Source organism: Magallana gigas, chromosome 6 (genome assembly GCF_963853765.1).
Source record: "Magallana gigas chromosome 6, xbMagGiga1.1, whole genome shotgun sequence".
In the NCBI taxonomy this organism is placed as follows: domain Eukaryota; kingdom Metazoa; phylum Mollusca; class Bivalvia; order Ostreida; family Ostreidae; genus Magallana; species Magallana gigas.
This window is the reverse complement of record NC_088858.1, coordinates 6,362,740-6,375,676: the sequence shown is the minus strand read 5'-3', so window position 1 is coordinate 6,375,676 and position 12,937 is coordinate 6,362,740. Positions and strand designations below refer to the sequence as shown.

Genomic DNA, 12,937 nt, shown 5'->3' with positions numbered 1-12,937 from the left:
CTAAAACTGACCAAACAAAACATTTATTACGGAAACCGCGTTCCGTAATATTTGATAAACTGGAGTAGTGTCCCTTTGTGTCTGCAACAGATTGAATGGCAGCGTCCAGGTTCGCTCAAACCTCTGCGGAGGAGAGGGATAAAAAACGTATGCAAATAAACAGCAAGAAAACATTAAAAGCAAACAAAGGTGCTGCAAAGATTTTTAAAGATTATCTACAGGTACAAGGCGAAAGTAAGAATTTTGAAGAATTTGACAATGCCAAACTGGATGAGATGTTGGGACGATTTTACATGGACTTGCGAAGAGAGGATGGAACATACTACAAAGTAAATTCAATGGAGACGATCCGCCATGGAATCAGCAGATATTTAAAATCGCCCCCTTTTAACAGGAAAATTGACATAGTGAAGGATTCCTTGTTTATAGAGAGCAACACTTGCTTTAAAGCTGTGTTAGCTGAAGCCAAAAGACTGGGGATGGTGGAAGTTCATCACCCTATTATTTCGGACACTGACTTAAGCTTACTGTATACAAGTAATAACCTTTCTATAGCCACACCACGGGGTCTCTTCAACAAAGTGCAGTTTGACATTCGAATGTTTTTCTGTCGAAGGGGAATAGAAAACATGCATACCATGACCAAGAATACATTCAGAGTAGAAATAGATGAGAATACTGGTCGTAAAGTTGTAACAAAAAACTTAAATGATTTCACAGAAAATTGTCATGTGAACAAAGAAGCTTCCTCGGGGATAATGCCAGAAATTCAAGGTTTATATTGTTGGTTATATTTTAATTTTGAATTGAGTCAGAAAATTTCTTAAATTAGATCATTTGTGACTATAGAGCACTATAATTTTTTTTTTTTTTTTGCAGGATCCAAATATTGCCCAGTTCTTTCTTTTGAGATGTATTTATCGAAGCTACATCCAAACTGTGATAAGTAAGTTGATCAGCTTTGAAAAACCAGTAGAATAATCTCATGACACTGTATTTAGTGTTTTTGGCAGAATGCAGCTTGGAATTGCTATATCAAGTACATCACCAAATGTCATACTGTCAGTACATGTAGGTAAATAGGTACATGCTGAAACGCTCTAAATCAAATCCACGCTAATTGGCTGAAAATCATTTCTGCCAAATATTGAACCTGCTAAATATGATACTTTCACAGTATGCTTTTATGATAACTGTGGAATACTGCTCTCTTGAAGGGCAAATTGATCCATTTTGGTAAAGTGTTTTGGTAGATAATTATATCGTAGATTAAACAATTGTCATAATTTCATATCATACCTTACTTCATTATGGTGAAGTGTTTTGGTAGATAATTAAATCAAAGATTTAACAATTGTCATTGTATTATGATACCATACTCTTTCAATTTGTTGCAAAAGAGCAGTACTGTAGTAACTGAGAGGGGGTCCATGATCTCATACAATCGAATTAAAATCAGACCTTTTATCTCACTCTGTTGCGAGTGGCAACCAGATAACAAAGAGCGAGGTAAGAGTTTAATTAGATTGTGATATGTTATAAAGGTCAAGTTTAAAGGATGAATATTTTTCATCTACAGACTTTGGCAGCGACCTAAAGAAAACATCACAGATTCTGAATCAGTGTGGTACTGCAATCTCCCAGTCGGTGAGAAGAAGTTAAGCACATTTTTCAGTTCTTTGAGCAGAGCCACCAACTTGTCTCGAGTGTATTCAAACCAATCCATAAGAGTGACCGGGGCATCAATTCAATCAAAGTGTACGCATGACTCGCAAACAATGACAGGCGCAGGACACTTGCCTGTTCAGAGCATTAGTGAATATGTTCTTCGTCGAGTAAGTGACACACAAATCATCCAGCCGCTCTGTGTAAATCCAGTACCTACCCCCCGATTGTTGATATTTTCAAGGGTAGATAGGCCTACTATCATAGCTGGCTCCACAACCACTTGGGAGACATCGCAGATAGAAGCAGTAGCAACACACAGTGAAGCCCAGATCATGGAATGCGATCCTACCAGTATAAAGACAGAGCCACCATTTACAGATTATGATGCACAAGTAAAACAGAAGAGACTATTAAAACCAATTTATTTTTGTAATACATGTAGTACCATAAAATAAGTATTGTTAACATTTTATTAACACAAAAAAAATCTTTTAAGTGAGAGGAACAGAACAATTTAGTTTTGGGTGGGTTTTATGCTCACTGTCCAAAAGTTGAAATTGTAGTCTGTTGCTAAGAAAGCTCTTGCCAGTTAATTGGTGACACTGTTGACTGTTGTTAAAAATTATCTGAATTTTTGTCAAAAAACAGGACTATTAAAAAACATTAATGATAGAATGAATTATGTTCACTATACCAAGCTGGTAATGATAATCACTTTTTGTGTAATTTCTGTCTGTTATGTTGTTGTCTTTGAGAACATGAATTACATTTACTAATTAGTTTTCCTACTGTTTATTAAAATCTACATTGTGAATGAGAATTATCAATCCAATATGCATGTATTTCCATAGATAGGCAAATACAAATATAACAAGTAATGTTGTTTTTGGCAATGTTCACCATACTTTTGAAATCTATTTTAGCTGACGGCTTACAGAGAGACTATGGAAAGTTTGGTTCAGAGAACATTGGAAGCACATGGGAGGATCCAACAATATATCTACAAGACGCCTCTCACTTACTCCATTCCCCTCAGTAAACAAAGCATTGACTGCAAAGTCTTCATCAAACTGGGTATGTCTAATTGCATCTTGTTTAAGGAATGTACTCTCTGCTATACTGTAATTAATATTTTGATTCAGGTGGGTCAACATTATGAATTTTAGTTTATATCTTAGTCTTGTTTGTTTTTATGCATGCCCTTGCTGAAAGTATGCATTCCTTGATTGTCTGTTTCTCCTGTAAGCATTCTGTTGTATTAGATTTAGCGCCATTTTAATAAGACTCTGAGTTTTGATCAGTTTGTGTCAAACAGCAGTTATATGTAGGTCTGTTTATTACATTGAGAGAACAATTATTCATCCATACCATACTGAAGCAGACATATTTTTTAAAAAAAATTGATGAGAATTAAATTCCTATAACATGAGCAATTAAAAGACATTTCCATGAAACCCTTTTATAACTTTCGATTTTAAATATGCAATAATTTTGATATAAATGATCAATCTAGATAATTTTTAAATATGAAATGCCTGAAAAAAGAATAAATGAGATGCCTCCAAATGTCTACATAGAAATGATACATGTACATAACCTGAGTTGATGACATTTGAACTAGAGCCAAAAAATTTTCACCAGGCACAAGTCATCTAAAGCATTTCTTAGTATCAAACATGATGAACTTGGCATTCACTTCAATGCATTAAGAAAAGCATATTTTTTTCATCCTTTTAGAAAGTGAACAGTTGACGGGATCATTTAAGATTCGTGGTGCTTTCAACAAGCTGTTGAAGTTGTCATCTGCTGGAGACGTAGTCAAACACTCAGGAATAATCACAGCATCCTCTGGAAACCATGGCATGGCTTGTGTAAATTCAATATTTCTGATGCTATTTGTAAAATGGTTTACTCGCACCGACTGAATCATAATCTTCAAGTTTGAACATTGATCATGTTGATGATAAATTTTAAAATCAGTGAAGATGCCCCATTTATTAGAATAAGGAGAACTGCTAGAAATGCATTCTTTGGCCCAGAATGTTTTTCTTTGGGTGGGGGCACCAAGGCCTTTTTTGGTTATTTTGATATGAATTTAGATTTCCCAAAGGTGATGGGGGGGGGGGGGGCTAGATCCATGCCTGTAATATATGTGTAACAGGTGGTGAATAGTCAAGTCTCAACAGGGACTTGTACCCAGGGCCTCTGGCATACCGTGCTAGCGCTCTAACCACTGAGCTATTAAGACCCGATATATTGACTGACAGTCACACACCTATTAACCTGGTGACATATGTTATATTAAATCATAACAATTTTTGTGAACTTGGTCTGACTATAATTACATGTAGATCCACATTGATTAGCATATGGTATTCTTTATATATTGTTTTTTGTGTGCCTTTCAAAGGAAGTCTGACAACTGTATTTTAACAGTTTGATATATTACAAATTGCCTCAAATCATACCCTGACACAACTTCACTGGTGTTGACAGGTTGAGGCTGGAGGGACCCTGGGTATCCCGGTGACTGTGTACTGTCAGCGAGGTGTGGACGAACACAAGAAGCAGGCTCTCCTGGACAGAGGGGTTCGAGTGGTGCTACACGGAAACGACTGTGTGGAGGCTGAGAACGAGGCTAGAGCCGCCGCAATGGTAAACTATGTGGAGTGATGCCAGAAAATTCAGAAACATGAAATATATCAGAGTTATTTTTGTAATCCTTTGTTTTATTTTCTAGAGGGAGCAAAAAGAATATGTGTCACCATATAATGATGTAGATGTCATAGCTGGCCAAGGAACCATTGGGTAAGTTGTTGTATTGTAAACTTTGTAAAATCAGTATAAAGCTCAAATATTCATTTAGACTAAAAAACTTGCTTGCAATTAATAATTGAAAATTTAAAGGACATTCATCTAGTTGCTGTAAAACTCTGTTATACATGTAGTGAAGTCCTAGGGACCACTAGATTTACTTCACATAAATACAATATATTTGCTGTAAAAAACTGTTATACATATAGTGAAGTCCTAGGGACCACTAGATTTACTTCACTATACCCATAATTTTTTATTTCCATACAACAAATTCATAATAATAAGCATAGCAAATTCCCTATATACATGTATTTTTCCTCATGACTACCATTTGTGGCTATTGAGGCATGAAATAAAATACCTTCTTTGAAACTTCTAAAATAATCAGATTGTAAATAAAAGATTTATGTAGAAATAAATTCATTCAAACACTTGTGTCATTTTGTACATGTATTGTTACATTTTTAAACTATGAAACAATTTGAAGGACATGAAATCAATTTGAAATATTCTTTATAAAAGAATTTGTTTTAATTGCAAAATTTTCCAAAGATTTCTTAAGAATTTTGTCTAAGTTTTTATTATATTCATTTTCAAACCAAACAATTTTTTTGTGTGTCAAGAACAACCTTAAAATGCACAAGTGTCTAATTAGTAGCCTGTCATTGATTAAAACATTCTTCTGTCATATGTTGATTATCAATAAAAAAAATTCTGTTTACTAGCATTTTGACTACATATATAAAAACTTTGATAAGCTCAAGAAATGTTCTACATGTACATCCAAAATTTTACGTATTAAAATCTTTAAATATCAAGGAATTTATGTGTAACGTAGTATTAATATAAGCTTGTATAATCTTAAATATTCTTACAGGAAAGAGATTCTAGAGAGCTGTCCTGATGTTGACTGTATTTTAGTTCCTGTTGGAGGTGGAGGATTGATATCTGGAATAGCCCGATATGTCAAACAAGTCCGACCTTCTGTAGAGGTCACTGGGAACCTTTTTAACTTTTTGTTTTCCATTTTATCTCTTTTTCTTCAATAATATTCTCATATTTTCAGTAATTTTCTTTATTTTCAGTATAAAACCAGTCACAATCCTTTTGTAACAGTAGTTTAATCTTTTATCGTAGATAATAGGATGCCAACCCCAGAATAGCAAAGTGATGTTTGAGAGTGTGAAGGCAGGCAGGATCGTGCTTGAAGAATCTCTAGACACCCTGTCAGAAGGAACAGCTGGAGGAGTAGAAGAAAACTCGGTAGCATTCTATTTATAGTTTGTTTTGTCTTCTATATTACATGTATTTGTTTTAAAGGGAGATTTTTTATCTGATATTTCCCTATTTAGATCACTTTCCCTCTGTGTGCTGAATACGTGGATGACTGGATTTTGGTGGATGAGGAGGAAATAGGGAAAGCCATAATCTTCATGTTGCAACATCACCACAAGGTGGGTCTATTGTTTTGGTAGGGATAAGGGGTTGTGAAATATGAGTTGAGCCTTTCCCTCAAAAGTTCATAAGTAGTGGGCAGCACCTATCTGTCCAAAATTTTGAAATGAATAGATCAATAGATTAGAATTATTGAAATAAACCAAATTTTATTCTAAATACTGAAGTTATATTAAAGTTGGGATCAAGATTCCCAAATGCATGAATGCAAATACCATTTATTTAATTACGGTAATCATTATTTTGAATTCCATGCTATTGTTTTTTATAAATTTTTAAAACAATTTTTCTCTGATTCCATCAGGTTGTGGAAGGAGCGGCTGGCATGACACTTGGTGCCTACATGAAGAACCCCGAGAGATTCAGCGGGAAGAAAGTAGTTGTGGTTGCTTGTGGAGGGAACATAGGAATCGAAAAGCTAAAGCACCTTATGTCTTTATATACCTGAACATTTTAACACACTTTATTTTTTATATTGGTGCTGAAGTGCAATATAAATGATAAGACTACTGTTGATTATTTTTTTTTCATAAATGTATGTTGACTATTTGCCATGTTTAAAAAATAAAAGAATAAAATGTTCTTAGTTTTGTCTTCAAAAACTGGCTATTAAACTTACATGAATTACTTGACCTTTATAACCCATCAGTATCCTCTAATTCCTCTATAAGCTGTATCCTCTAAAAGTTATTAGTTTTATTTAAATAAATAAATAACACAAATATCAGAATCAGGAATCTCTAGACTGTCTGAACTAAGATATCGGTATCTATTGGAATACGTCTCGGACAAAACAATGCGAAACCATTTGCTCACCAGTGAACGGCATTCTTGGCGTCCAGAAGTGAGGACACCTTTCATCCAAAGTCACTGATGTCTTCATATCAGGAATAGATCTGGAGGAGGAGCCATCATCCCCGGAAAAAGGTGTAGAGCTGTGCCCGCTGTAATGGAATCCCATAGACCATAGACGCAAGATTGAAAGGCAGGCACATCAACATTTATACAATGCTATGCACATGATTTTACTGTCTTAAGATATTTATGCAATATTTTCATAAATTATTTGATATTCATAATTACCCATGGGTTAAAACGATGTTCATTCATAAATGTGTAAAACAATCCCAAGATTTTACCTTTGAAACGCCTTTCTATCTAAAAATAAAAACTCTGCGGAAATATTGGATGGCATAAGACATTTTGGAGACAGTTGTATAGGCCTATACAATGTATATGACGATCAAGAGGTGGACATCAGTGGGAACACCCAAGGACAGTACAACTAATCTGTTTTTGTCTGATATTGATACTAATTATGAAATGGTTTACAACAATTAAAGTTTAAATGTATTAGTTTGAAAATTATCTTAAAATCAGTGAAGAAACGAGTATCATTTATTGATAAAAGAATAACTGGAATGAAATCCTAATATTTCTAGCGAACTTGCTTTGAGAACTCTTAGATCCTGCGACCTGCTAGTGTAAAGCTTTTACAATGTAAAGTAATTTTCGTGAACGGATCAAAAGCATAACAGCTATCTAACAGTGTACTCTATAACAAGTTGCCTCAGATCTTATCCCAAAACCAATATATTTGTTTAACAGGTTGAAGCCAGAGGGACCTTGAGTATTCCATTGACTGTATACTGTAGGCAATGTGTGGACGAACACAAGAAGCAGGCTCTCCTGGACAGAGGGGTTCAAGTGGTGCTACGTGGAAACGACTATGTGGAGGCTGAAAACGAGGCTAGAGCCGACGCAAAGGTGAACCACGTGTATTGGTGCCAAAAGATGCAGAAACATACTGAATACTAGAAAATCAGAATAATTATCATAATCTTTTTTGTTTATATTTATCTAGAGGGAGCAAAAAGAATTTGTGTCATCATACAATGACGTAGATATCATAGCTGGCTGTGGAACCGTTGGGCAAGTTGTTCTGTAGTAAACTGTGTACTATCAAAGGCCTTATTAAGGTATCCGATCCATAATAGCCCCAGATTCAATGAATTTTGATCCATAACAGATATATGTTGATTTAATACTCAATATACTTGGAAATACTGCGGCAATTAACAAGTCATGATATGAAGAACAACCTCAAGGTGTGTACTGATTACTGTAAAAAAATTCCTTCAAAAACGAGTTTGCAATAAAACATGTGTAAAAAGTTCACGTGCTGTTCTGGAAAACAGCAAATGTAATAAAAAGCTTTGAAAAGGCTTAAAAGGTTCAATTCAATAAAATGATATGCAAGTGATCTTTTAAATAAAATTTTACAGAATAGAGATTTTAGAGAGCTGTCCTGATGTTGGCTGTATTTTAGTTCCTGTCGGAGGGCGGAAGCTTGTTATCTGGAATATCCAGATACGTCAAACAAGTCCGAACATCTGTAGAAGTAAGTAGAAGTCATCTTTATTTCAGTAACGTTTATGAATACATAAATTCATAATTTTAAATCCAGCCATTGTTTGTAGATAATAGGATGGCAGCCCAAGAATTCCAAAGTGATGTACGAGAGTGTGAAGGCAGGCAGGGGGGTGTTTAAAGAATCCCTGGACACGCTGTCTGACGGAACTTCTGGAGGAGTAGACAAAAACTCGGTAGCATGCAGTTTATAGTGTGTATTGTATTATATTCATTTTGAATTTGAAAGATACGCTCTGTTTCCTATATTTCTTCATGTAGATTACTTTTCCTATTTGTGCTGAATACGTGGATGACTGGATTTTGGTTGATGAGGAGGAAATAGGGAAAGCCATAATCTTCATGTTACAACATCACCACAAGATGGGTCTATCGTTTGGGTAGGGGTGAGGGTTGTAAGGTAAGAATTGATCCTCTCTCCATCTAATATTCAGAAAAGGGGGCGATGTTGGGTTCGCTTCATGTGGGTGATATAAGCTCTGTAATCTTTGATTACCTATGCTTCTATAATATGGACATCTTGGTCAGAGATATTAATGTTTCCTACAAATATGTTCGCTTGTGGACTGTTCTTTAATATTTCGGACATTCTTGTTAGTTTGATGCTATTGATGTTTTCTTTTTAATTTTCAACACAATCTTGCTCTGGTTCCATCAGGTTGTGGAAGGAGCGGCTGGCATGACACTTGGTGCCTACATGAAGAACCCCGAGAGATTCAGCGGGAAGAAAGTAGTTGTGGTTGCTTGTGGAGGGAACATAGGAATTGATAAGCGAAAGCACCTTATGTCTTTATATGCCTGAACATTTTAACACTTTTTTATACTGTGATGAAGTGCAATATAAATAATAAGACTACTGTAAGTGTTGATTATTCATTGTTTTATTTTCAAAAATGTGTTGACTATTTGCCATGGTTAATTGTGAATTGTGAATACTATAGTGAATTGATAAAAAAAAATGATTTTAGTTTTACATAAAAAAGCGTCTTTTAATGTAACTTGTACTACTTTGAAATTCTTGATTAACTGATATCTTTAAAAATATGACATCGACAATGACGTGCGGAAAACCAGCACAGCTAGTCCGATATCTCACATACTCCACTAACGTGCGGGGTTCCAGCACAGTTAGCCCAACTGTTCTCTTCCAGATCTTAAACCATTCTCTCACACTTATTTTTTGACAGGCATTGCTCTTTTTTCGATAACAAAAAAATGATAATGTCATGCCAGAAAAATGAACATTCACGTATATAGCTGTTAAGATGAATTTAGCTCTTCTAATGTCCACGATTATTTAATTTGCATGGAGATTAAGTTAAGAAGATATCAAAGACTAAGGTCAAGAGAATCAATATTTTTGTCACATGAAAGCATCTCCTTTTGTTTGATTGTTTGTTTGGTAATAATAATGGAATTAGAAGAGTTTTCCTTTAACCTATTGAAAGGCAAGTCTTAATGCATATTTCCTTGCTGCTATACGCTCTATTCCATAGAGTAAAAAATGCAATGTCTTTCCATCTTCATTCTTACCACGTGCAAAGAGCTTTTCTAGAATATTTATAACAACATTGCGTGTATAGCCGTGCACCTCCTTCACTACTGTTTTATTATTTAGAAAAGCTTTATTATCAGGAAATGGCTTGCTGGAATTCAAACTGTTGCCTTCTCACTGGTGATTTTTATTCAGGAAGACAACTTCGATGTTTCCCTTTCATATGTCACATATGTGTCCGTTTGCAATCGTTGTTTCTGAGTCCCTTAGCTTGTGCATTTATTTTTTGTGCATCCAAAACAAAGGTGTCTCTTGAGTATGATCATCTTGTTTATCGATCATAGACAATGCATCAAATATCTCACACTTAAACAATTGTTGAACTTTTCTTATCTTACAACATTCACAAAGGTGGGGCCTTGTGTCAATTCCTATAACCTTCTGCTGATTGGTTGGTTGAGGTTGTCGCAAGGACATTCACTACACAACTGGACTTCCTGTGATGTTTGGCAGGTCTCATACAGGTGTCGTTGAGAGCAAAGTCTAACGATGACACTTGATTGCAAGCAATACTGTCTCCTTTAGCGACAAAATCGACAAGTTTAGAGAAGGATGGATTGCCACCAGTTGTAGCAATGCTTTCCTGATCTTTCCGATGCAGACGCATTGCAACCTAGTTTGGAAGTTTACTAGAAGTCTTCTAGAACTTTAAACCTGTGTCGTTTACTATAATGAACAATTTTTAATATTCAATGATTGACAATTAAAGATTATTAATCCGAAGCGTTGTATCTTGATAAACTTGAAGGTAGCCACCAACTTCTCTGATTGCGTTTGAATTGCCTTCTATTATTTTGGACCAGTTCTCCAGCCTCATTTGAGATTCCTTTGCATTACAAAAGAGATGTCAATATCGGTCCTCCATTACTTATCTTGGAAGAAGTTTCCGTTGTTGTCCTTGCAGTACTTTAAACTTAACTCGCTTATTTTTTAACGAATTTTTATTGTAGTTTACGGTTCGTAAACTATATTTAACAGTAGATAAACGTAGTTTATGAGCTGTGAAACTATGTTTAGCTCATTTTTGTTAATTTGAAGTGTCATGGCGCAGAAAACAATCATTGCACCTAAAAAACAGTTTACTATCTGATATAATTTTAATAGTTTTACGATTTGTGAAACTATGATCAACAACTCTTTACTATAGTTTAAGAATTTAATTTATAGTTTACAGATGTGAATGTATATTTACCGGCAAAATCTATCTATCTATCTGTTTATTTACTGACGGATTAGCATTCGTAATTTATTATTCAAGTTACAACCGTTAAATAGTTTTAAAAATGAAAACTACAGTTAACGAATCGTTAACTACAGCTAGTTTGCGTTTCGTAAAGATTACAGTCGATAAACCGCAGAGGCGGATCCAGCAATTTGGAAAAGGGGGGGTTCCATTTGATGAAAATCAATATGTGCAAAATTCATCATTTGTCAATAAACAAGGACTTTTTGAACGTTTTCCGTGCGTATACAACTGTATTTAATAAACATTTATCTCATCACCATCTATTTCACATCTATATCAACAGCAGAGTGCACTGCATTATTGAGTGTTTTGCCTTTTTGGTTTAGATAAGGAATATTTGCATTATATCTAGCCTTAAGAAACCCAACTTTCCAGCAATGATAAATTCAGTGCGTCTTTGCTTGATAGAAAAGAAACACTAAGAAACAAAACACAACTCAGACTAATTATGACAAACTATTAATAAATGGATATTTTGGTAATGTTTTTTATGTCTTTGATGTTTTTAAATTCTGAACTATTTATCGATTTTGATTTCTATTGATTGCCTTCTTAAATAAAGGTCTAAATGACATGATATGACAAAAGAATGGGGATAATTTATCTGCTGAAAATATGGTACGTGTGTAATACAATGGTAAAAGCAATTGTCGTCCCAGGGAACTTGATGTGACCTCTGTAATGGGTGCGCTACATCATCCGGACTGGTACAGACGCGAGCATTTTAAAAAAGAAAAGTTTGAAAAGTTGTGCATTTTCATAATGGTTTACATATAAACCCTTTACAAGGTATGTTTGTAACAGAATTTCCTATTCTTGGAAACAAAACAAAAAAGGCTTTCTTTTGTGTTTAAAAGTGGGTATGAAGGTAGCTAGCATTCCAGAAAAATAGCATAACCCGCATAAGCGGGTCATGTAGTTTTCTTTGTATTTTTCGTATGAAACGAAGTAAAACTCATCTATTATAATTATTTAGGTTAATTAACTAAACAATACATTTGAAAGCGGCTTTTTAAAGTAAAACGAATGCGTGTACTCGTATTTGAACCGTTAAGTCGTTTTACTCGATGGCTTGTCAGTTCAAAACTGTACGAACTATATTCGATTAAAAAAAAAAGAAATAGAGTAGAAGATACATTGTAAATGTTATTATAAATCTATGATACTGCTTAATTTTATGTATTTTTTCTTTAATTTTCCACATGTTTACTCAGTGTAGTAAACACCGGATGCTAAAGGGGAGTACAATGTACTTTATTTCGATAAAAAATCGATAGGGTTTTTTTTTATATAAGAAAAAAATTATGGGACGTAATACGAAATTATTTAAATAAGCAATTTTAAAAGCATTTATTTGAGATAATTACAGTATTTCTATTATAAATGGGAAAAATTGTCTTTAAATAGGCATTAAACGTTTTCAAAAAAATTCATATGTCCCAGAGAAAGGGGGGGTTCCGACCCCCGGAACCCCCCCTCTGGATCCGCCAATGAAACCTATATAGTTTTATCAACTGTGAAATTATATTTAGTTCATTTTTTGTGTGAATTTGGCTTATTAATTGTCATCCATACACATTCATCCAACCACCGAAAAGACGTTGGTTATTTGGCTAAATGAAATACTAAAAGGAAAGCTAATAAGAATTCTGATTGAAGATCGGAATATCTTATTTAGAGATACGAGTGCCGATATTGACACCCCCTCCGACTCCGAAATTCATGGAGCTAAACCTGTCTTTGGGGAGGGGTTGTTAGCTTTCATC

General features: G+C 34.6%; 1 protein-coding gene across 1 annotated transcript; it reads left to right on the top strand.

Moving 5' to 3' along the window:
* The first annotated feature begins 32 nt into the window (after positions 1–32).
* LOC105329260 (uncharacterized) lies at positions 33–6,522 on the top strand. The gene is made up of 11 exons (XM_011430453.4): positions 33–774; positions 880–946; positions 1,580–2,060; positions 2,592–2,742; positions 3,406–3,539; positions 4,165–4,323; positions 4,409–4,476; positions 5,363–5,477; positions 5,623–5,748; positions 5,838–5,939; positions 6,245–6,522. The coding sequence occupies exons 1-11, from the start codon at positions 96–98 to the stop codon at positions 6,386–6,388; spliced, it is 2,226 nt and encodes a 741-aa protein (XP_011428755.3). The 5' UTR covers positions 33–95; the 3' UTR covers positions 6,389–6,522.
* Positions 6,523–12,937: the final 6,415 nt, after the last annotated feature.